We start from the raw sequence: 26,456 nt of genomic DNA on the forward strand, positions 1-26,456 counted from the left end.
TACATAGCTAGATAGGGGAGACAAACAGATGGCTAGCTCACTCACATCCCCTGGATTCAAGAGAAAAATCACAGATTTAATCATTTACTGCATTCTTAAGGGTGTTAAACCATGCAAGGGCTATTTGGGATTAACTGGGTTTATGGTATATTTCATGAGTAGCATAAATTGTTGGGTTGAAGAAGTGTTTTTACACAACTTCATTAGCTAGCGCTCTGCGCTAATAGGTAATCAGGCGGGAAATGGTAACCTCTGGGACTAAGAGGGTGCCTGTTTAAAAACAAACATGGCCAAAGACCCAACAACCTCCCTGTAATCCGCATTTACAGAGGGATTAGGCTTTCTGGCCAACATGGGTTACTAAAATAATTAGCAGGGTTGGTTCAGAAGGTGTTATGCAAATGCTGGTGTAGTGGTTGTTGTTGGTAAGTGTATTGGATGTAATTGGTAGGTGTATTGGATGTAGTTGGTTGGTGGAGTATATGTAGTTGATAAACTAGTAAGGTGGTGTATCAAAGCAGTTTTATAAAAAAAAAAATAGAATTTGTAAATAATATGCTTTACACTGTCACAGAAAAAAACATGCTATCATTGAAAAATAAACAATACGTACTAGGTAATTAGCCTAGTGGTTAAGAGAGTTGGGCCAGTAACCGAATGGTCACTGGTTAGAATCCCCTTAGCTGACTAGGCAAAAAATATGTTGATGTGCCCTTGAGCAAGTTGCTGGTTGCTCTGAATGTCTAATAAATGACTGAAATGTACTATTTTTATGAAATCATATACTATCATATTTACGAATGGCAGTGCATTCGTAAAGTATTCAGACCCCTAGAGTTTTTCCACATTTTGTTATGTTACACCCTTACTCTAAAATGGATTAAATGAAATTCTACACACAATACCCCATAATGACAAAGCGAAAACTGTTTTTTCACATTTTTTGCTCGTGTATTAAAAATAAAAACAGAAATAGCTTATTTTCATAACTATTCAGACCTTTTGCTATGAGACTCAACATTGAGTTCAGGTGCATCCTGTTTCCATTGATCATCCTTAAGATGTTTCTACAACTTGATTGGAGTCCCCCCGTCGTAAATGTTATTGATTGGACATGATTTGGAAAGGCACACACCTGTCTATATAAAAAGGTCCCACAGTTGACAATGCATGTCAGTGCAAAATCAAGCCATGAGGTCAAAGGAATTGTCCTTAAAGTCCTTATTGTCCTTAAAGTCCTTAGAGCTGGCCCACCGGAGAAACTGAGGAATTGGGGGAGAATGACCTTGGTCAGGGAGGTGACCAAGAACCCGATGGTCACTCTGTAAAGGCTCCAGAGTTCCTCTGTGGAGATGAGAGAACCTTCCAGAAGGACAACCATCTCTGCATCACTCCGCCAATCAGGCCTTTATGGTAGAGTGGCCAGACTGAAGCCACTCAGTAAAAGGCACTAGACAGCCTGCTTGGAGTTTGCCAAAAGGCACCTAAACACTCTCAGACCATGAGAAACCAGATTCTCTGGTCTGATGAAACCTAGATTAAACACTTTGGCCTGAATGCACCATCCCTATGGTGAAGCATGGGGGTGGCAGCATCATGCTGTGGGGATGTTTTTCAGAGGCAGGGACTGGGAGACTAGCTGGATTGAGGGAAAGATGAACAGAGCAAATTACTGAGAGATACTTGATGAAAACCAGCGCCAAAACACTCAGGACCTCAGTCAGGGGAGATGGTTCACCTTCCAAGAGGACAACGACCCTAAGCACACAGCAAAGACAACACAGGAGCAGCTTCAGAACAAGTCAATTAATGTACTTGAGTGGCCCAGCCAGAGCCTGGACTTGAACCCGATCGAACATCTCTGGAGAGACCTGAAAATAGCTGTGCAGCGACACTCCCCATCCAACCTAACAGAGCTTGAGAGGATCTGCAGAGAAGACTGGGAGAAACTGCCCAAATACAGGTGTGCCAAGCTCGTAGCATCGTACCCAATAAGACTCAAGGCTGTAATCACTGCCAAAGGTGATTTAACAAAGTACTGAGTAAAGGGTCTGAATACTTACGTAAAATGTGATTTCAGTTATTTTTTTATATATACATTTGCAAACATTTCTAGAAACCTGTTTTTTGCTTTGTCTTTATGGGATTGTGTCCGTAGATTGATAAGGGGGGAAAAAACGACTTAATTCATTTTAGAATAAGGCCGTAACGTAACAAACCATTTTTAAAGGTCAAGGGGTCTGAATACTTTCTAGCTGTAATATAAACACTGTAATATAAACACAAAATGGAAGCATTGACTTGGTAGGCCGAGCTTTCTTTTAGCAAGGGTTTATTGTTATTTGCGTGGTGGAGCTCAAGACAAGCATAAGCTTACTCTGCCTCTAAAAACACACACACGCACGCACGCACACACACGCACACACACACACACGAGCAGGGTGAAAATCACACGCAGCACCCCCACCTTAAAAAGGCCGTCCATACAAATGATCCATTTGAGGAATGTTTACATAAAGATTTTCTTTTCTTATAAAAGCCAAGAGCAGTGTCTCCTTGTAGCTAGGCAGAGAGGAGACGATAATGACATCACATAGCGGGGAGGGGGGAAACCCAAAAGAACATAACACTGTATATATAAATAGATCAAATTAAATACGGGTAGAGGACTGAATACTGAAAATACTCTAACATTATAAATTATCTATAGCGGACTATGACAGAAGGGATATTAAGTATGTATAGTATATATACAGACAGCTTGCCAACGATACTATTGCATTCTGTATTGAGTTCAACCGCAGACAGCGTACCATCCCCCTCCCCTCCGAAAACAAATAAATAATTTAAGCAGATTCAGGATTTCTCACTCTGAAGTGATCAGCACAGTTTGAGGCACAGTTTCTCAATGGAATCAAGCTACAGTATCAGTTGTTTCTAGAGGTTTCCATGTATATCAAAATCAATCATCAGTATCCCTTTAGAAGTATTAATGGCACTCCAAATCCAGTTCCACTGCTAGAAAGGGCAGCAAAAGACACAGTTCTAGCATTCCACAAGTTCTACACATCAGTTTTAGAACTTGCTTTCAGGTAAAAGAAATTGTCACAATGTGACAGATCCCCATTTTCCCATTGGCTGTCCTGCCATTGCAATTGGTTTCCTGCAACGGGAGTCTATGGGTCAGTACTTTCCATCCCTCCAAGAATATTCTCCCTTCTTCTCTTCCTCCTCTTTTCTGCTGATTTATGTACCACATAGCTAGGTTGTTGTTTCTGATTCGACACATAACCACTCATATATATCCAGTGAAGAATTTGCATAAATGAAATTACAACAAAACTGCAGTCCGGTCACACGCCAGTGAAATACAAAACCACACAGCTGTTTGCTTTTTTATAATGATGGGTTTTAGTTAGTTCTTTTAGCAGCAATAAAAATTCTGTACTTTTAGTATATACTTTAGTATATACAGATCTACATTGGGATGATTTTTCTGTCTGTTCATTTTCTTTCTCTTTCTCTCTCCGCTGTTTCTCAGTCAGTCCAGAGGAATGCTTTCCACAGAGAAAATGAGCTTAGAGTTTAAAGTTCAAAGTGCTGAGCTGTGAAACATCTTGTGAATATTCCATCATGTCATTTCATCTGAAGTTTGGCCTCTCATCTTCTTGGCTTGTCACATCTGGGAGACAAAGAGAAGTAAGACAGGCATTAAAAACAGAGATGTAAGGGCTGTATGGTTGTATGAAACACACCCTTGATCTCGTGCTCTGGGAACTGAGCGCCAATGTCTTGGTCAGGTTCTTGGCTAATGGTAGGCTCTTATGTGGTCAGGAAATGTCACCAAACACCATCTTGGTTACCATACCGAGCTATGAGGTCAAGAGTGATAAAACAAAAGTCCTCCTGACACCCACACACAAACACACCTGCAGGTCCTCTCGTTGAGCTCCAGGTAACGCGCCCGGCAGTGGGCATTGGAGTTTCTGCAGGAACACTGGCAGGTCAGAGGGTCCTGGATGAACCCCTGCTTCCTCCTCTCTGAACAGCCATCACAACATGGCTCGCACTGACTTTAGACAGACAGACAGAGAGAGGAGAGGAAAAAGTGAAGGATGATGAAGAGGAGAGTGGAGGAGGAGAAAGAGATAGGAAGGATGTTTATTAGAATGGTGTTAATATGGAAACAACCTTGGACAACCCACACATGCTGCAACTTCATACTCCCAGTGCCACTGCCTATGTGTGAATGTTCTGTATGTGTGGGTATATAAAGAAGGAATTGTAGCATGTGACTGGAGGGTTGTACAAAAACGGACACTTTGCAAGCAGCAAAATTACCCCCAAAACCATTGCCCTCTCCCCAACTCATCCTATGCTGGCAGGGTGACCTCCTCCTACTGTCTCGTAGGGTGGTAGGGGGGAGTGATTCTTGATGATTGGCTTGCCCACGTACAGTATGCATTGTTTCGGTTAGACATGCACCAGCAAGCTTTGGCAGTTACGTGAGGCTTACAACACAAAACACTGTCAAATTCAACACATCCCAAAACTCTCTTTTTACATAGTCAAATAAAACTCAGAGGTCGTCTTTGTGCGTAAAGATATGGGACTCGATTTTATTGAATTAAAATATTAAAAGTGTTGTTTTTCCAATACAGATGTATGATCTTAATATGACCACTCATTTGTTGCTGAGAATTTTCCTGCAGAGCAGGAAGTGCAAACTTGCAGTGCGAGTTAAAATTTCAGACTTGATTTGCCGTAACACATTTTTTTATGAACCCATTAATTATAATCAACATTTCCTGTTCCTGCAGAATTATTTTCCTGCTGTAGCAAACTGGCTCAAGTTAAGATCCTACACCTATAGACACAGATTAGATAGAGAACCAGTAGATAAGAGAATAGATCTGGTTTAAATGACAAAGAACACTAGAGAGACTGTACCATTCTGTTTCCACATAGAGGGGTTGATAGTGGACCAAACCATTTTCACAGACAGACATTCCATTGAGAACTAAAGGCAAAGCAACGTGAACAGAACACCTCTATTATTTGACATTAAACCCATTGCAGAAACATGAGCAACTCTTTCTATTGAAAACAAAACTTTTTTTTGTTGAGACCCATGGAGACAAAGTGAACGCACAAATAGAAGGGCTAAACAACTTGTTGGTTTACATAACCCAGAAAGAAACAACAATGTGATTGTCATCTCTCATATGCTCACATTGCAAACAAAGCCCAGATATGGCAGACGGAACAGCAAAAACCTGTTTGGAGGGATGAAAAGAAACAGAAGAAGAAAGGGGGAAAGGGCGAGTGTGAGACACAGCAAAGCAAGACAGACTCAACACTGATGTAGGCCTTGGATGATCCCCACAAAAGATACCGGATTAGTTGAGATCGTCAGCAAAAAGCCATGCTGGTTGGTTCAGTTCTGTTATCTTTACCCTATCCCTCCATACTTTCCCTCCATCTCCCCTAGGGTTCCTTATCACCAGGGGGGTGGGGTGAGGGTGGCAGTGAGGTATGGAGGCAGGGTTATGGGTGAATCGTGTGAGTTGTAGTGATTTGAGGTTGAAGTCACCCCTAACCATAGATATAGGATCAGATGTTATTTATTATTCAGGGACGACTTCTACCTACTCCGGTGGGGTGGGGGTTCAGAAAAGCCTCATGCCAATTGATGCATGTGGTGGGATTGGGTGGTGGTGGTGGTATTGGGTGGAGTGGTGGGGCTGTGAATAGTGAGCGAGCAAATTAATTAATTAAAAAGGGGCAAATGAACTCCTCCCAAATAAGCTTAATAATCAGAAGTGCCACACTCAAGTGCAGGTTGGGAGAGGAGAAGGCCGAGCTGACATACGCTTCACGATTCTTTTGGTCATGGTTTTTCTTTCGCTTTCTCTTTTGGCCTTTGCCCTTGCCTTTCCGGGGTTTTCTGGAAAAAAGAGAAAGAAGCACAACAACGCTGATACATCTGAGAGGAGGAGGAAAAAAGACACATATCAACCGAATAGAGAGTTCCGAGTTCAGTTAGTCAGTAAATCAAATCAATCGATCAATTGATCGTTAATTCACACAGAGGCTATAGGAGTAAGAAAATGGACTGAAATAGAATCAAAAATGGTCTCAATAAATCTAGTAAATAAGAATTGGACAAGTAAGCCTTGTCCGAGCCAGAAAGGCCCATGGAATCTAGAAGTTCAGACTTTTGTCACTGTTGTAGCTAAATAAATAATCGAAAGAACACTGGCTTCTAGACATTCTTAGACCAAAAAAGAAAGGGTTTCACAAGTTTAATCTTTAAGTTTAGCTGTGTAAACTGTTTTTTTTTGCCAAACACTCCCTCAGCTACACTTAACATTCCCAAATGGATACTGGACTATAGATGGGTTGGTTGTTAAGCAACAAAACCGGCACTTGTGCAACTATGGGGCAAAATGGACAGGGTTGGCTTAGATTGTTGACAACGTGTAAACTATACTGAACAAAAATATAAACGCAACATGTAAAGCGTTGGTCCCGTGTTTCATGAGCTGGAATAAAAGATCCCAGAAATGTTTAATATGCACAAAAAATCTTATTTCTCCCAAAATAAGTGCACAAATTAATTTACATCCCTGTTAGTGGAAATAAAAGACCACTCTAAAATGTACAGTTTTGTCACAACACAATGCCACAGATGTCTCAAATTGATGGGAGCCAGCAATTGGCATGCTGACTGTAAGAATGTCCACCAGAGCTGTTGCCAGAGAATTTAATGTTCATTTCTCTACCATGAGCCGCCTCCAACGTAGTTTTGGAGAATTTGAACGTCTGTCCAACCGGCCTCACAACCGCAGACCACGTGTAACCACGCTAGCCCAGGACCTCCATATCCTGCTTCTTCACCTGAGGGATCATATGAGACCAGCAATCCGGACAGCAGATGAAACTGTGGGTTTGTACAACCGAATAATCTTTGAGAAACTGTCAGAAACCGTCTCAGGGAATGTCATCTGCATGCTCATCGTCCTCAACAGGGTCTTACCCTGACTGCAGTTTGGCGTCGCAACCGACGCTGGAAAATGCTCACCTTCGATGGCCACTGGCACGCTGAAGAAGTGTGCTCTTCACAGAAAAATCCCGGTTTCAACTGTACCGGGCAGATGGCAGACAGCATGTATGGTGTCGTGTGGGCAAGCGGTTAGCAGATGTCAATACTATCAACAGAGTGCCCCATGGTGGCGGTGGGGTTATGGTATGGACAGGCATAAACTACGGACAACGAACACAATTGCATTTTATCAATGGAAATTTGAATGCACAGAGATATCGTATCGAGATCCTGAGGCCCATTGTCGTGCCATTCATCCACCGCCATCATCTGGAAGCTAAAAATGTCCCTGTTCTTCCATGGCCTGCATACTCACCAGACATGTCATCCATTGAGCATGTTTGGGATGCTCTGGATCAACGTGTATGACAACGTGTTCCAGTTTCCACCAAAAACAACAAATTTGCATTGCCATTGAAGAGGAATGGGACAACATTCCACAGGCCACAATCAACAACCTCATCAACTCTATGCGAAGGAGATGTGTTGCACTCCATGAGGCAAATGCCATTTAAGCGTGCACATAGATGGGTTAGCTGATAATGTCATGAAAACTATAAGGGTCAGCCCAGCCTCTTTCAACTAATCTGGGTCACCAGTCTTGGCTGATGGATCTCAACAAGCTCAATGCATAATTAGGCGTTTTTGCACTTCTCAAAATTTCGAAGTTGTTCCAAACGTCACATTTTTAAGTGTTAATGTTTTGGATGGGTTTAAAATAACAAATGAGGGTCCACCACTGGGAATAAACACGCAACCTTCTGATCCGGAGTCATAGGATGACAGCTATCCACCACCCCCGTCCACAACACCCTATCAAAACCCAAGCCTAATTGATGGTAATAGCGCTCACCGTTTCCCCTAGTGTCCGGTTTTGAAGGCATTTCCCGACACCCTCAGGAAACTGACATACGTCCAATTTCAAAGTCAATCTTGAGCAATCTGCCTGTTTAAATTGTTTGATATAACAGTACAATGAGTTCCACGTAATCTATTCACTTCCAGCAGATTTAACAGATGCAGGGTATATAACAAAATGTGACAAAGGAACATTTTCGTACAATGATTGGGTGAACCTAGACTAGAGTTAGCTTCCAAAGGATGACTGATCAAGCCCATTGATCTCCAGAGTTCTTTTGTACCATCATTAACACCACTGTGACTAACTACTAGAGGTCGACCAATTAAATCGGCATGGCCGATTAATTAGGGCTGATTTGAATTTTCATAACAATCGGTAATCAGCATTTTTGGACGCCGATTATGGTGGATTACAATGCAATCCACGAGGAGACTGCGTGGCAGGCTGACCACCTGTCAGCAAGGAGCCATGGTAAGTTGCAAGCTAGCATTAAACTTATCTTACAAAAAACAATCTTCACATAATCACTAGTTAACTACACATGCTTGATGATATTACTAGTTTAACTAGCTTGTCCTGCGTTGCATATTATCAATGCGGTGCCTGTTCACTTATCATCGAATCACAGCCTACTTCACCATGGGTGATGATTTAACAAGCGCATTCGTGAAAAAAAGCACTGTCGTTGAACCAATGTACCCAACTATAAACATCAATGCCTTTCGAAAAATCAATACACAAGTATATTTTTTTAAACCTGCATGTTTAGTTAAAAGAAAGTTATGTTAGCAGGCAATATTAACGACGGAAATTGTGTCACTTCTCTTGCGTTCTGTGCAATCAGGGTCAGGGTATATGCAGCAGTTTGGGCCGCCTGGCTCGTTGCGAACTGTGTGAAGACCATTTCTTCCTAACAAAGACCGTAAATAATTTTCCAGAATTTTAAATAATTATGACACAACATTGAAGGTTGTGCAATGTAACAGCAATATTTAGACTTATGGATGCCACCCGTTCGATCAAATACGGAACGGTTCTGTATTTCACTGAAAGAATAAACGTTTTGTTTTCAAAATTATAGTTTCCGGATTTTACCATATAAATGACCTAAGGCTCGTATTTCTGTGTATTTATTAGATTATAATTAAGTCTATGATTTGATATTTGATACAGCAGTCTGACTGAGCGGTGATAGGAGGCAGCAGGCTCATAAGCATTCATTCAAACAGCACTTTCCTGCGTTTGCCAGCAGCTCTTCGCAATGCTTGAAGCACAGCGCTGTTTATGACTTTAAGCCTATCAACTCCAGAGATTAGGCTGGCAATACTATAGTGCCTATAAGAACATCCAATAGTCAAAGGTATATGAAATACAAATTGTATAGAGAGAAATAGTCCTATAATTCCTATAATGACTACAACCTAAAACGTCTTAACTATTGAAGACTCATGTTAAAAGGAACCCCCTGCTTTCATATGTTCTCATATTCTGAGCAAGGAACTTACAATTTATCTTTTTTACATGGCACATATTGCACTTTTACTTTCTTTTCCAACACTGTGTTTTTGCATTACCTAAACCAAATTGAACATGTTTCATTATTTATTTGAGACTAAATAGATTTTTATTTATGTATTATATTAAGTTATAATAAAAGTGTTAATTCAATATTGTTGTTGAAAAATCATAATCGGTCAACCTCTACTAACTACCCAGGAGGCCCCTCAACCAGGGCCTGATTAATGCAGGGGCTTACATGGGTTGAAGACCAGGGGCCCAAGGCCATAGGGGGCCCTTGAAGCAGAGCTAAATTTAAAATGTGTATATATATTTTTTTTTCTTACTGCAACCGCCAAGAGGCAGATATATTTTTTATTTAAAAAGTTTCACAGTTAAATTACTTCTTCATTCGGCTCATAAAAAAAGTGTGCACTTGCAAAATGGTGTGCACAGTATGAAAACGGGAGGGATGCCCTAGAAAATATCTAAGCCCCAGGGCCTACGATTTCTTAATCCAGCCCTGCCGTCACCACAGCATGGTCAGATGTAAAAGTTGAGCAAACAGTAAAGCACGGTAGCATCAAAAACAAGAGTTGAATGTCCCCTGGGACATCTCAGTGTAGAAACATGGTGGTCAGGGAGCACTAAAGCCATCAGCCTTCAGACTCATAAATGCTTAAAACAAGGTCAGTCAGATAGGGTCTCAGAAACAAACCCTTATCTATACCGCTGGACACATGACATATACAACCTAAATACAACCAAAGACCCTTGTAATCCTGTAAGTTTAGGCAATAGGACAACTAGACAATCCCATGTAGAGGTGGAAAAATAAGTTGAACGAAAACAAGAAATCCATTCAAGCTAGACCCATTAACACACCAAAAAAAAAGGTTAAAGGGGGTTTCTAAAAACACAGTTATATACACATCACAGGATCCTGTAAAACATAAGTAAAGGAATGAACCCTGAGACATACTTAAAGGCAGGTACAGAGAGAAGGAATGTAAACAGAGGAATGTAAGGAGCAGCAGGTGTATATAAAACGACATTAGATGACAGGAGCAGAGGACATTGACCTCATCAGGTGTCACTTGTTCACCTGGGTGAAGCATTTTGGGGTTTTTCCGTGTGGCTCACCTGAGAGCTCAAAGGGCCATGAAATTAGAATGACTAAAATGGATGTGATTCTTTGTGAGTTCCAGGAAGCTCATTGGATCGGTGCCACATGGTAGTGTGAGTGATCATTTGATATGCTGTGTGTAACAACACACGTTTTAAAGAGAGAAATGCTAAAAATGTATGAGCACAGGAGAGAGAGAACAGTGAAACATAGGAGAAAGACAATGACAAAGGGATAGACATCGCTTCTCAAATCAACATAGCGCAAGAGTCTGTACTCACTTTTGTCTCTGTTCTTTCACTTCTTTCTTTGGCCTGAAAGATAGAAACAAACATGTTACCTTACAGCCCTCACCTTATTAATAAGCATGCACCCGTTAAGGAAATGACTGAAAGAACTGTTAAATCCCATTGCATTGATGAGGAATTGAAAAATGGTATGGTTGAGAAGGATGAGGCAAAAGGTATGCCATATAAATCTGGCATTACAACCGATTGGCAAACATACTGCAAATTGAGTAATCTAAATAAAAAGAAAACTATACTATGAAACAAAAATAAATGCTATGAAGAATGACAGTAAAAAAAAATTGGAGCACCTTAAATTACATTTTGGGCAAAAAGGCAAACTTGGCTCCATCATTCATTGAATCAAATGGCTTGTTCATCACAAAACCCACTGATATTGCCAATTACTTTAATGATTTTTCCATTGGCAAGATTAGCAAAGTTAGGCATGACATGCCAGCAACAAACACTGACACTACACATCCTAGTATATCTGACCAAATTATGGACAAGCATTGTGCTTTTGAATTACGTAAAGTGAGTGTGGAAGAAGTATTATTGTCTATCAACATTTACAACCTGGATGGAGGGTTACTGAGGATAATAGCAGACGACATTGCCACTCCTATTTGACATATCTTCAATTTAAGCCTACATGATAGAGTGTGTGCCCTCAGGCCTGGAGGGAAGCAAAAGTCATTCCACTACCAAAGAATAGTAAAGCCCCCTTTACTGGCTTAAATAGCCAACCAATCAGCCTGTTAGCAACCCTTAGTTAACTTTTGGAAAAAAATGGTCTTTGACCAGATACAATGCTATTTTAAAGTAAACAAATTGACAACAGACTTTCAGCACGCTTATAGGGAAGTACATTCAACAAGCACAGCACTTACACAAATGACTGATGATTGGCTGAGAGAAATTGATGATAAAAAGATAGTGGGGGCTGTTTTGTTAGACTTCAGTGCGGCTTTTGACATTATCGATCAATGTCTGCTGCTAGAAAAATGTATGTGTTATGGCATTACACCCCATTCTATAGTGTGGATTAGAGGTCGACTGATTAATCAGAATAGCCGATTAATTAGGGCCGATTTCAAGTTTTCATAACAATTGGAAATCTGTATTTTTGGGCGCCGACTTCTGATTATTATTTAAAAAACAATATATATATATTTTTTTTATACCTTTTATTTAACTTGGCAAGTCAGTTAAGAACACATTCTTATTTTCAATGACTGCCTAGGAACTGTTGATTAACTGCCTTGTTCAGGGGCAGAACGACCGATTTTCACCTTGTCAGCTCAGGGTTCCAATCTTGCAACCGCATAGTTAACTAGTCCAACGCTCTAACCATTGCACTCCACGAGTAGCCTGCCTGTTACGCGGATGTAGTAGAAGCCAAGGTAAATTGCTAGCTAGCATTAAACTTATCTTATAAAAACAATCAATCATAATCACTTGTTATAACTACTGATCCAGTTTAGCAGGCAATGTTAACCAGGTGAAATTGTGTCATTTCTCTTGCGTTCATTGCACGCAGGGTATATGCAAGTTTGGGCTGCCTGGCTCATTGCGAACTAATTTGCCAGAATTTTATGTAATTATGACATACATTGAAGGTTGTGCAATGTAACAAGAATATTTAGACTTAGGGATGCCACCCATTAGATAAAATACCGAACGGTTCCGTATTTCACTGAAATAAACGTTTTGTTTTCAAAATGATAGTTTCTGGATTCGATCATATTAATGACCAAAGGCTCGTATTTCTGTGTGTTATTATGTTATACTTAAGTCTGATTTGATAGAGCAGTCTGACTGAGCAGCAGCAGGCCCGTAATCATTCATTCAAACAGCACTTTCGTGAGTTTTGCCAGCAGCTCTTCGCAAGCACAGCGCTGTTGATGACTTCAAGCCGATCGGCCTAATGGCTGGTGTAACCAATGTGAAATGGCTAGCTAGCTAGCTGCATGTGCGCTAATACTGTTTCAAACGTCACTCGCTTTTAGATTTGGAGTAGTTATTCCCCTTGCGCTGCAAGGGCTGCGGCTTTTGTGGAGAGATGGGTAACGATGCTTCGAGTGTGGCTGTTGTCGATGTGTTCCTGGTTCGAGCCCAGGTAGGGGCAAGGAGGGGGACGGAAGCTATACTGTTACACTGGCAATACTATAGTGCCTATAAGAACATCCAATAGTCAAAGGTATATGAAATACAAATGGTATAGAGAGAAATAGTCCTATAAATACTATATTAACTGCAACCTAAAATCTCTTACCTTGGAATATTGAAGTCTCATGTTAAAAGGAACCACCAACTTTCATATGTTCTCATGTTCTGAGCAAGGAACTTAAACGTTAGCTTTTTTACATGGCACATATTTTTACAAGGCACATATTACTTTCTTCTCCAACACTTTGTTTTTTCATTATTTAAACCAAATTGAACATGTTTCATTATTTATTTGAGGCTAAATTGATTTTATTTATGTTTTATATTAAGTTAAAATAAGTGTTAATTCAGTATTGTTGTAATTGTCATTATTACAAATAAAACATGTAATGTATTTTTTTTTTAATCGTCCGATTAATCGGTTTCGGCTTTTTTGGTCCTCCAATAATCGGTATCGGTGTTGAAAAATCATAATCGTTCGACCTCTAGTGTGGATAAAGATGTACATGTCTATACAGATGGTGCCATTTTACGGGCTCCTAACCATTGTGCTATTGTGTGTGTTTTTCACGTTATTTGTAACTTATTTTGTACACAATGTTTCTGCCACAGTCTCTTATGACCGACAAGAGCTTCTGGATATCAGGGGAAAAAAAGCCATACGCAAACAAGAAAATGCTCATCCAGAGGTGGCATTCCTAGAGGCTGAGGACTTGACTGCAGGGAAAATTAAATCCGTTTGACCTAATTTCTACCAGCATGTGACATGTGCAACCAGAGGGAAAAAAAACACTAGACAAGCATTACTCCACACACAGAGACGAGTACAAGACTGGAATATGTTGGGGGATTCATCGGATGGCATTGAAGAGTACACCACATCAGTCACTGCCTTCATCAATAAGTGCATCGATGATGTCGTCCCCACAGTGACCGTACGTACATACCCCAACCAGAAGACATGAATTACAGGCAACATCCGCACTGAGCTAACGGCTAGAGCTGCCACTTTCAAGGAGTGGGAAAGAAATCCTGCTATTCCCTCTGACGAACCATCAAAAAGGCTAAGCGTCAATACAGGACTAAGATTAAATTGTATTACACCGTCTCTGACACCCGTCGGATGTGGCGGGGCTTGCAAACTATTACGGACTACAAAGGGAAACACAGCCGCGAGCTGCCCAGTGACACGAGCCTACCAGACTTGCTAAAAAAGTTCTATGCTCACTTCGAGGCAAGCAACACTGAAGCATGCGTGAGAGTATCAGCTGTTCCAGACGACTGTGTGATCACGCTCTCCGTAGCCGATGTGAGTAAGACCTTTAAACAGGTCAACATTCACAAGGCCGCAGGGCAAGACAGATTACCAGGACGTGCACTCCGAGCATGAGCTGACCAATGGACAAGTGTCTTCACTGACATTTTCAAACTGTCCCTGACCGAGTCTGTAATACCAACATGTTTCAAGCAGACCACCATAGTCCATGTGCCCAAGAGCCCCAAAGTAACGTGCATAAATGACTATGGAACCGTAGCAGTCACGTCTGTAGCCATGAAATGCTTTGAAAGGCTGGTCATGGCTCACATCAACATCCCAGAAACCCTAGACCCACTCCAATTTGCATACCGTCCCAACAGATCCACAGATGATGCAATCCCTACTGCACTTCACACTGCCCTTTCCCACCAGGACAAAAGGAACACATGCATGAGAATGCTATTCATTACCCACAGCTCAGCTTTCAACACCATAGTGCCCTCAAAGCTTATCAAAAAGCTAAGGGACCCTGGGACTAAACACCTTCTGCAACTGGATCCTGGACTTCCTGACGGGCCACCTCCCGGTGGTAAGAGTAGGTAACAACACATCTACCACGCTGATCCTCAACACGGGGAACCCTCAGGGGTGCGTACTCAGTCTCCTCCAGTACTCCGTTCGCCCATGACTGCATGGCCAAGTATGACTCCAACACCATCATTAAGTTTGCCAACGACACAACAGTGGTAGGCCTGATCACCGACAACGATGGGACAGACTATAGGAAGGAGGTCAGAGACCTGACAGTGTGGTACCAGGACAACAACCTCTCCCTCAACATGATCAAGACAAATTAGATGATTGTGGACTACAGGTAAAGGAGGACCGAGCATGCCCCTATCTCATAGACGGGGCTGTAGTGGAGCAGGTTGAGAGCTTAAAGTTCCTTGGTGTTCAAATCACCAAAAATGATCACGGTCCAAACACACCAAGACAGTCGTGAAGAGGGCACGCCTATACCCCTCAGGAGACTGAAAACACTTGGCATGGGTGCTCAGATACTCAAGAAGTTCTACAGCTGCACCATCGAGAGCATCCTGACTGGTTGCATCACTGCTTGGTAGGGAAACTGCTCGCCCTCTGACCGCAAGGCACTACAGAGTGTAGTGTGTACAGCCCAGTACATCACTGGAGCAAAGCTTCCTGCCATTCAGGACCTTTATGCCAGGCGGTGTCAGAGGAAGGCCCTAAAAATTGCCAAAGACTCCAGCCACAATAGTCATAGACTGTTCTCTCTGCTACCGCACAGCAGGTGGTACCGGATCGCCAAGACTAGGTCAAGAAGGTTTCTTTTAACAGCTTCTAACCCCAAGCCATGAGCCTCCTGAACAGCTAATCAAATGGCTACCGGGAATTTTTGCATTACCTCCCCACCCCCCATGTTTACACTGCTGCTACTCTCTGTTTATTATCCATGCATAGTCACTTTACCTCTACCTACATTTACATATTATCTCAATCACCTCGACTAACCTGTGCGCCTGCACATTGACTCTGTACCGGTAGCCCCTGTATATAATCTCGCTACAGTTATTTTATTGGTTGCTCCTTCATTTTATTTTTCTTAAACTGCATTGTTGGTTAAGGGCTTGTAAGTAAGCATTTCACTGTAAGGTCCTGTTGTATTTGGCGCATGTGACAAATAAAATTTGATTTGAACAGAACATACAGGGTGTTCTCTGATGGAAGCCTCTCCAACATAATCCGTAAATCCCTAGGGCAGCTGTCTAGGCCCCTTAACTTTTTTAAATCTTTAACAACAAGTAAAGCCAGTGTGTCTATGTACGCGGATGACTCAACACTATACACATCAGCTACTACAATGACTGCAACACTTAACAAAGAGCTTCAGTTAGTTTCAGAATGGGTGGCAAGGAATAAGTTAGTCCTAAATATTTCAAAAACTAAAAGCATTGTATTTGGGACAAATCATTTACTAAACCCTAAATCTCAACTAAATCTTGTAATGAATAATGTGGAAATTGAGCAAGTTGAAACTGCTCGGAGTAACCCTGGATTGTAAACCGTCATGGTCAAAACATATTGATACAACAGTAGCAAATATGAGAAGAAGACTGTCCATAATAAAGTTCTGCTCTGCCTTCTTAAAAGCACTATGAACAAGGCAGGTCCTACAGGCCCTAGATGTCACACCTGGACTACTGCTCCGTTGTGTGGTCAGGTGCCACAAAGAGGGAGTTAGAATTGGCTCAGAATAGGACAGCACGGCTGACCCTTAATACACGGGGAGCTAACATTAATGACATGCATGTCAATCTCTCACGGCTCAAAGTGGAAAAGAGATTGACTTCATCACTACTTGTTTTGGTAAGAAGCATTGACAAGGTGAATGTACCGTGCTGTCTCTTTAAACTACTAGCACACAGCTCGGACACCCATGTATACCCCACAAGACATGCCACCAGAGGTCTCTTCACAATCCCCAAGTCCAGACCAGACTATGGGAAGCGCACAGAACTACATAGAGCCATGACTATATGGGACTCTATTCCACATCAGGTAACATGCACTCTACACACACGTACATTCTAATATTGTTGTATGGTGGTATCATACATTTTGTTTTGTAGATATGTAGTGGTGTAATAATGTCATATTATGTACTGTTTTTTATATTTGTTTTATATGTAATGCAGGTGCCTTAATGTGTTTGGACCCAGGAAGACTACTGTTGCTGCTGCCTTGGCAACAGCTAATGGGGATCCGTAATAAATACAAAATCTAGCCCACCGTTTGTTTCTTTGTAAACAGATTCAGATCATCAACAGTAGACAGACATAGGCAGAATTCAGCTTGGGTGGCCCTGTAGCACTCTACTACTCTAGTGTTTTCCATCCCTGATCCCCAAGTAGTCATGACAAAGATGGCTTTCTCCCTGGCTTATCTCCTTGATTTGTTTTCACACACACACACACACACACACACACACACACACACACACACACACACACACACACACACACACACACACACACACACACACACACACACACACACACACACACACACACACACACACACACACACTATCTGATAACAAGCCGATTCTCAATTCTATTTTGTTGCTCATTTCACTATAGCTGATTATGGAGCAACGAATCCTCTGGCTCACAGCTAATCCAGTGTGTACAGGAGGCCAAGAATTGTGAAAAGTCACATTTCATTTCACAGTACTCTCAATTGGTTCATAGAAAACCATGTAAAACATTGCAGTCTACTTATAAACTAGTTAGAGTCGTGAAAAGTGATTTACAAAATAGTTTATTAATGGTTAACAAACAATGAATTAATGGTTTGAGCAGTTTATAAGGTGGTTATGAAAAGGTGGAAAATTATACACACTGAATGTAAGCTAGAAATCTTTATAAAATGTTAAATAAATGAATAGGTATGGCGTTAAAGGAAAAGCTGATACATGGTTCATACCATATCACTGTTCTGTGACCTGCAAAGTATCTCAGAGTAGGAGTGCTGATCTATAGTAGGATCAGTTTTGCCTTAAGATCATAATGAATATGATAATATGGATAGGAGGGATCTGATCATAAATCAGCACTCCTACTCTGAGACACTTTGTGGATACAGGCCCTGATCAGTGCTCAGTGTGATTGTAGATGGCACCCGGAAGTAGGAACGGACTCTTAGTTATCTAACAGAGACAATCAATATCGTTGTTTACAGTAAATGCCCCTGAATTCCTCGTAGAAGACCTCCATATGCCCTGAACTGAGAAGAACACTGGAGTAGATAGTAGGTAGGTGTGTGTGTGTGTGTGTGTACATGCAGCAAGTGTACAAAATAATACTTAAACACATCTTACCTGCATTCACACGCACTGTGTTCTGTAAAACTCATAAAGATATTATTTTCTTGCCTTTGGGGTTTTATTCTTTTTATCTGTGGAAACAAAAACAAGAGAAGACAGAGTCTAATATAGAACAGTCAAACATACTCACACAGACTCTCTCCTTTCCCACCATATACTAAAATATACTATACACACACACATATACTGTTTACACATTTTTATACAACGGGTGAGTCTAATCCTGAATGCTGATTGGTTCAAACCGCATTCCAGCCGGTGTCTTTTCCACAAGTTGTCACCGGCTAAATCTATGACGTTAAAATGCCTATTTACCCTGTTCCACTGTCTCATCAGCCCAGCCAGGCAACTTATAAACTTGATCTCCTCTATAAAAGCATCTAGGCATTATCTCACATTTCTTTTAGACGAACACTTCGTTTTCAACAGCGGAGATAAAAAAATAAAAAAAATTCAATCTGTCTCTCCGACAATTGCAACATTGTTTCAATATTCAAATTTGATCTCCCGCTGTCCCATAGTAATGAACGAGTCGGGACGAGAGACAGACAGGCAGGCAACATTTCTTAGCAACGTCGAAATCAGGAATCAGCTATAATAATATTTAGGGATATATACAAAAAAATGTCAAATGAAAAAAGGTAAAAATGAAACGCAGATAATTTGCAGTCTTTCCAGCTTCAGTTTGAAGTGATTGTGTTACTGTGACTGTTGTTGGCTAGCTCTTCTGAACAACAGTGTCCTGACGAGTGAGCACATTTTCTATGCCAGGTGAAATCGAGTCTCATTAGCTCATTGTTATGGATATAGCCAAATAAATGTCAATAGAAAACAGCTTAAACAAATGCACACGCAGCTACGCTTCTGTTATTCTGGCTGCACTTTTTGACGTAACTGTAAGTTAGGCGTAGTTGGCTAGCAAGAAAGGGATAAGAACGTTGCTCGCCAGTATGGAACATTTAGATCGAATGACTGCGTTGCATCCATAGATGCAGAACAAAAAGACTGAACGACTGGGTTGCATCTCTAGCAACCCTAGATGTGTGTCGGACTATATCTTGTGGAAGGATGAAATAGTATGAATAAATTAATCAAAACGTTTTTAATTCAAATGTGTCAATCATTATTTGAATATGTTGGTAACCCGTTGTATAAAAGTGATAATGTCCTCGAAGACAGTGTTTCGAGGATATATTGGCACAGTTTGCCGGCCCGAGACGGAATCGGCTTCTCGGGCATTATCACTTAATTATACTATTGCATTGTTGAATACCTGTTTCTGATTGGCTTGAAGGGCATTCTAGAGCATGCATTATTTCCCTATAATGCACAGTATATTTGCGCGGTAGAATTCAATGGCTATAGTTCATTCATACATGTTCTATGTTTGAGCTACTTTTGAAAGAAAAATTCAAATTGAAAACATGAATTGGCATTGTTGAATTCAATTTTCATAATGGCGAGCTAGGACTGATGGTTTGGTTAATTAAACTTGAAAGTCTGTACCATATTTGGTATATTTGCACGGGGACTTTGACTTGAGCATCTATGACTTGTGACTTAACAATTGAGGACTCGAAACCCAAAATTAGGGACTTGTGACTTGACCTAAGCTGAGCTGTGGAACTTGGGACTTTACTTGAGACTTGCCCATTATTACTTGGGACTTGACTCAAAACTCAAAGATTAAGACTTGAAACTTGCAAAATGGTGACTTGGTCCCATTTCTGGCTAACATGTTCTATGTTTGAGCTGCATTTGAAAGCAAAAGTCAAATTGAAAACATTATTGGCACTGTTTAATTTGATTTTCATAATGGCAAGTTAGGACTGATGGTTTGGTTAGCTAAACTAGCAAGTGTGTGTGTTTGATTACCATGGCAACTACTGTAGCTAGCTACTTCAGTTGATGTCGAACACATTTCTAGCGGCAATGTGTCAAATTATAGCCATGGTATAAAAGGGATAATCAACTTGGGCTCTATGTCTTCTCTGGAAAATAATGCAACTTCGTGGAAGCTTCCACGTTGTTCATTATTGTCCATAGAACGCGTAGCCCCTCGTTGATTATCCCTTACATGTATCTACATACATAGACACACATAACTTGAGACACGCATGTAGCATAAGGGTATATGGATTGTCAGAAAGAGGCTGGAGAGATTCCTGAAAGGGATGTTATAGTATGTGAGGATAGGGGGAGGTTAGAGGCTATGGATGTGGTGTATCAATGTAGGAGGTAGGGGGATCCATATGCCCAGAGCATGTTCGGGGCATATGGACGTCTTTTACGATATTGATTGTCTCTGTTAGATAACTAAGAGTCTGTTCCTACTTCCGGGTGCAATCTACAATCACAGTGAGCACTGATCAGGGCCTGTATCCACAAAGTGTCTCGGAGTAGGAGTGCTGATTTAGGATCAGATCCCTCCTGTCCATAACATGAGGATAGGGGGAGGTTAGAGGCTATGGATATGGTGTCTCAATGCCTTAATCCATATCCACGTCGTCGGTGGCCGGAGAACAGTGGGTTAATATATGGGGTTAAAGTTTAAAGGGCTCTCACCTCCATAGTGATGTTACTGTGTTGTGAGGGGACATGGGGGGATAGAGGAAATAACACAAAGAGAAAGAAGTATTGGGTTACATCTCCATTATGTTATAAATGCCATTTTGGGGAGGTGTCCAGTCTAAATGTAAGAGGTAAGGGGTCAGAGGTCAGTATCTCACCTCCTTGGTGATGTAACCGGTATATGTAGAAGTAGGGTTGTAGAAGAAGTGTGAGAGATGTAAGGGTTAAAATATAAAACGCTCCGTCTCTCACCTCCATGGTCATGTTATGTGTGGAGGTTGGCGTGCACTCTAGCATCTCATCGTTGCAGCAGCCTGCGCAGCGCGTCAGCACCACACAGGATGGGATAAAGATATGTTCTACCTCCTCTGGGTACTCCTGTGCGATCTCTACCAGCAGCTCCCTGGGCTGACATAGGCTCTTATTGTACACCTCCATGAAGGATATCACTGAGGAGAGACATGCACATACATTTAGTATACCAACAACCTATACACACATACTGTAAATTATCAACAAACACAGGGCTGTTGTGGCAAGATCACACATGCACATTACAAAATATACATCTACTACATTAACTTCCCTTCAACAACCAGCATCTCCCACTGGGATCACCTATATTCGAAAATGTATGCACGCATTACTGTAAGTCGCTATAGATAAAAGCATCTACTACAGTACATGCCATATGTACATTATATGTTTTATTATTATATTATCTCACCCATCAAGGTGTCTCTCTCATTTCCTCTCTCACTGTGGCTCTGGTATGCTTCTGTACTGACTCCCTCTTTCAATCCCTCTCTCAGCCCCACAAAGTTTGGTACCTTCTGCACTGAAGCACTAAAAACATTGTAGCCTGGGGCTGCACATGTTGGGAAAGACATTGAGACACCACAGACAGACAAAAACTCTGATTCCTCTTGGAGAGTAAAGGAGAAATGGGAAATCATAGCACACCCCCTGCAGTGTCCTGCACACCCCCTGCAGTGTCCTATACCAGCCAAACCAAACATAGTATGAAACAATATCACATAACATTCAGCTTCTGATCGAAAGCAGCTCCTTTCCAAATATTTTGTGCAACTTATGCTTGTGTAAAGAACCCATGAGGGCCAGAGACTCAATTCCATTCTATAAAAACCTCACACAATATTTCAAATGGAATTCATGGATATTTTAACTGAAAATTGACAACATTCTATTTGAAATGTGTTACAATGGCTTCAATCTTGGAGCCTATTCAGCCAACCTGAGGACCTAGTGTAGTTACACTTCAGTCCACTAGAAGGTGTGGGTCTCCCTGTGCTCTCAATGTGAACCACACAAACCCTGTTTCCTTGGCAGTTTGCCTTTGAGGGAGCCCAATGAAAGCCCTTTTCCCACGGTGCCTTACACCTACCGCCGTCATGCGAAATCCTCCATCCTTCTTTCGGTATGTGGGCACTCTGCACGGGAGAAAGGAAAAGGGGCACACAAATTGAAGGTTAGATTGTAGCCTTACATTTTTGAATGTCATATTCCAGTGCAGTTCACATTCACTTAAGTGTAACCAAAGAGGCTATGTGGTGCAGACACAATTTGACATTGGCGCTGTCAAAGATCAACCGGTTTGTTTGTTTTGTTTCAAAGCCAAGGCCTACATTGTCATTCACTGTGAAGATGTAAGCCTGTTTGCAAATGTTACCATTTAATTCTCTATGCGAGTGTAGGCTACACAAACTCAACAGACCACACTTGTTAATTGTTGCTACAATGACCCGTATACAGCCCACAGTTTGCGACATTTCTCCACAGTGGGGATTGATTGTCAGCAGTCCTCCCACAGTGGTTGGCATTGATCCACTCATATGCAAGCACGTACGTACACAGGCACGCACACACATCATCATCATCATACACACACACACACTTGTGCAATTTCTGCCCAGGATTGCATGAGGCCTGGAGATTCATTACCAAGTGGCTTTCACTGAGGACTACTGAGTTTAGTCGGAACAATGCAAGCGCATAATATCTAGCTCAACCTGTGACCGCTGCTACCAATTCTCAGTCTCACGTCAGAATTACACGTTAATCCATGTTTTAAACGTAAAATGTCAAAGTTTTTCCAAAAGTCAAATTTCAAAGTGTTTAAGGTTGTTTCAGCACTAATTCCAAATGTTTAAGGTTAGGCATCAATTTCGAATGGTTAAGGTTTGGGATAGGCTTAAAAAATATTGAATCGCTGGATTCAAACTTGCAATATTTGTAATCAGAGGTAGATGCTTATGCCCATCCACAACACTGAAACCTACTTGAAGGCATTCATTGAAAATTAGGATTTGTTCTTATTAACTGACTTGTCTAGTTAAATAACGGTAAAAAGAAAAAGGTAACAACACTCACTGTTTGCCCTAGTGGCCAGTTTCCACATAATATCCTGACTTCCTCTGACATGGACAGACGTTGAATACTGACTTGTATCATGGGTGACTTGGCTGGACCATTTTCTCCCCAACCTGAAAAGTCTCCTAAAGAGCTATATTGGTTGGGGGTTTTGTATTATCATAAAAACTTTTGCCCAAGGGTCATGTGGAGGCTTCAACATTTTGATGAATGATTTGCAAACCAGTATAGACCTACATCAATGTCTACCTTTTAATTAGTTAAAGTAATGTTAAAGCCTTAATAAAATATGAAGCCAATGCACTATTTTTCAGAAATGTCCATTTAAGATGTAGTTGAGTAGTGGTATTCCGATAGTGCCTATTAAAATGAAACTGTAGGATCGAACCTGCTGCCATATCTCTGCAAATTCAAAATGCCGCTGCGCCTTTAAAAGCGTCATAATATCGCCAAGGTGGTTCTGAGCAGGCCCGCAATCACCAGTCTAGACTAAAGTTTATAACATTCGTTCAAAAACATTAGATAAGCCTATTCCACCTCTGAACGACAAAACACACCACACAGTAAATACATGAAGTTGGAACAGTGTCAGATTTAGCTATTTAGATGTATCCGATGCCACGAAACATTTTGAGGTTGTTAAACATGAGCAATGACCTAACAAGGGGAGCGACAAGGACGACCTACACTTGACCATATTTCACAAATATAAAACAGTTCTTGACGTCCATTTAGAGACCCTGGGTCTGTTATGATACATCATTTACCTTGACAGCTGACAAATACAGAAGCGTCAGGAGAAACAAGGTTATCAAACTGTCAACAAAGTTCATGATTGAAATTCCAAATGCAAATGTCGATTTAAAATCCATGCGGGTCGTCTTGCGATTTCTTCCAAAGCATTTGTCAAATTTAAAACCGTAGGTTAATAACAAAATGTAAGAACTGTTAGAACTTCTGTTAATGGGGGACGGGGGGTTGCAGTGGCGTCAAATCCATTTTGGTCCCACGGTCGGAGCAGGCAAGACACCTGAGCAGAAATCCCTTGAGCATAGCGACTTTCAGCTGTTGCCAATAATTTTTAAGATATCCAGAAAAATGAAAATCCAGGACGCGTATCTTCTCACATCGTTCTGAAGTAGACCTTTATTTTTTTCAAATAAAATTGCAATCCACATTACAGAAGTGATTCCATAGGTCTACTTGGTGTACCAGGGGTCTCCAAATGCGTGTCCATTGGAAAAGGGGAACATGCGATTACAGAAACTCCAACTCCTACTGTATGTCGACCCCAGAATTGTGCTTACAATAACATTCAAAGAATATACTCTGTTTTACGAGATCTGTCAAAACTTCCAAACATGACATAAAATGATAAAATGCGGTTTAATTTCGCGTTCTCCTGGTTTGAGTGATCCCAGCTATCATCTACCCTACTGTCGCTAACGCATCACAGTAAAATAGTTTTGGAGGTCTACAACTTGTCCCCCTGGTTCCGTCTCTCGAGCGGCGAATATACTGTCGAATTGTCGTGCAGCACAGAGGGATTGGAAGCCCAGGGTGAGAATTTCAATTGCATTGGCTACTCCTCGGGTCCTCTCTCCTCACCTCCTTCGCAAAACCCATTGGATGAGAAAGTCAGAGGTCCCTCCTCTCTGACATTCTCTTCCAATGGGTTTTCAGAAGGAGGCGAGGAGCGAGGAGAGGACGCAAGGAGGTTGAAATTGAGAAAAGTACCGAAAGTGGTTCATTGGCTAAAAGGAGTGGTGGGCGTGGTTACCCAATCTTGACAGATGTGTGAGGTCAGATCGCAGTGTTCTGATACTGACCGCTTGTGCAGTGAGATTCATCAATCAAACCTTGACAATGGCCGTGTGGATCAAATCCGTAATATATCGTGGGTAAATTCAGACTGACTGACTGACTAACAAATAATAATGAGTATTAAGATGCCCGACTGTAGAGTCAGTCGGGCTAAAATGTTGAACAAGCCCTTTAACCATAGGCTGAGCTTGGGTTTCAAGTTTGGGAAAGCAAATTTTCGTATAAAAAATGCACCTTTATAATAAAGCATTCCATGCATCTTTGCATTTGCAGACTTCTAGCCTAGTATTATTAATGTGATCATTTGATTGGAAAGTCATAATGTAGGCTAATAATATAACTCAATCACTGAATCACAAAAAAATATTGTTCAATGCAGGGTGTGGTGGCATAGAGTAGGCCTAGGCTATATCAGATACATTTATTCTCTTTTCTTTGTACAGGAAGATGTTCTCCTTTTAGAAACATATTTAATGCAATTTTACTACAATTATATTACTGGAGATATTACCAGAATCTTTTTAATATGACAAAAATTTCAGGATAGCCTACTCTGAAGACACTGATAAAGTTCAGTAAAAATTAAATGATCTGATCCATATAATAGGTCTACGAAAAGGGGAGACACAAATACTGTCACTTCCTGATCTGTTTCACCTGTCTTTGTGATTGTCTCCACCCCTTCCAGGTGTCCCCCATCTTCCCCATTATCCCCTGTGTATTTATACCTGTGTTCTCTGTTTGTCTGTTGCCATTTCATTTTGTTCGTCAAACCTACCAGTGTTTATTTTCCTGTTCCTGCCTGATTTCCTGCTCCTGTTTCTTAGTCCTTCTCATTTTTTTGACCGTTCTGCCTGCCCTAACCCTGAGACTGCCTGCTGTTTTGAACCTTAACCTACCATTCTGGATTATTGACCCCTGCCTGCCCTGACCCTGAGACTGCCTGCCGTTCTTGACCCTTTATGCCTTCTCTGGATTATTGACCCATGACCTGTCATTTGCCTGCCTCTGTTGTTAGGAATAAACTTTTGTTTCTTCAACTCTGTCTGCATCTGGGTCATACCTCAAACGTGATAGTACAAACTTGCCATGACTGACCCAACAGTCTCGGACCAGCTCCGCAGCGCCATCTCCTCCCAAGGAGCCACAATTGGAAGGCACAAGAAGTTGCTTCGCGGGGTTATGAAAGTGTTCCAGACCTTGACCGAACACTTGCTGGAGCAATTCCGTGGCCTGTCTGTCAGGCAGGCTACCACGACGGTAACCTCCCAGCCCCTCAGTAACTCGGCTATTAGCAGCGCCGCCTTCCTGGTCACCCCAGTGTCCTGAGAACCCCGCTTACCACCTCTGGAGCACTACGGTGGAGATTCTGGGACCTGCCGGGCCTTTCTCTCCCAGTGATCTCTAATTTTCGAGCTGCAGCCTGCTTTGTTCCCTTCAGACCGTACATCATTAC

General features: G+C 41.5%; 1 protein-coding gene across 4 annotated transcripts; it reads right to left on the reverse strand.

The window, feature by feature from the left end:
• Positions 1–505: 505 nt before the first annotated feature.
• Positions 506–24,720, reverse strand: vegfab (vascular endothelial growth factor Ab). Of its 4 annotated transcripts, XM_035775057.2 has the most exons (9): positions 23,944–24,720; positions 22,191–22,236; positions 21,513–21,653; positions 21,038–21,234; positions 18,209–18,285; positions 10,872–10,904; positions 5,873–5,947; positions 3,930–4,073; positions 506–3,682 (listed from the first exon to the last, which is right to left on the reverse strand). In XM_035775057.2, the coding sequence occupies exons 1-9, from the start codon at positions 24,046–24,048 to the stop codon at positions 3,661–3,663; spliced, it is 840 nt and encodes a 279-aa protein (XP_035630950.1). In that variant the 5' UTR covers positions 24,049–24,720; the 3' UTR covers positions 506–3,660. The 4 variants fall into 4 exon arrangements, with proteins under 4 accessions (XP_035630950.1, XP_035630952.1, XP_035630951.1 ...); XM_035775059.2 differs by lacking the exon at positions 21,513–21,653; XM_035775058.2 differs by lacking the exon at positions 5,873–5,947.
• Positions 24,721–26,456: the final 1,736 nt, after the last annotated feature.

Source organism: Oncorhynchus keta, chromosome 8, assembly GCF_023373465.1.
Source record: "Oncorhynchus keta strain PuntledgeMale-10-30-2019 chromosome 8, Oket_V2, whole genome shotgun sequence".
NCBI classification, from domain to species: Eukaryota; Metazoa; Chordata; class Actinopteri; order Salmoniformes; family Salmonidae; genus Oncorhynchus; species Oncorhynchus keta.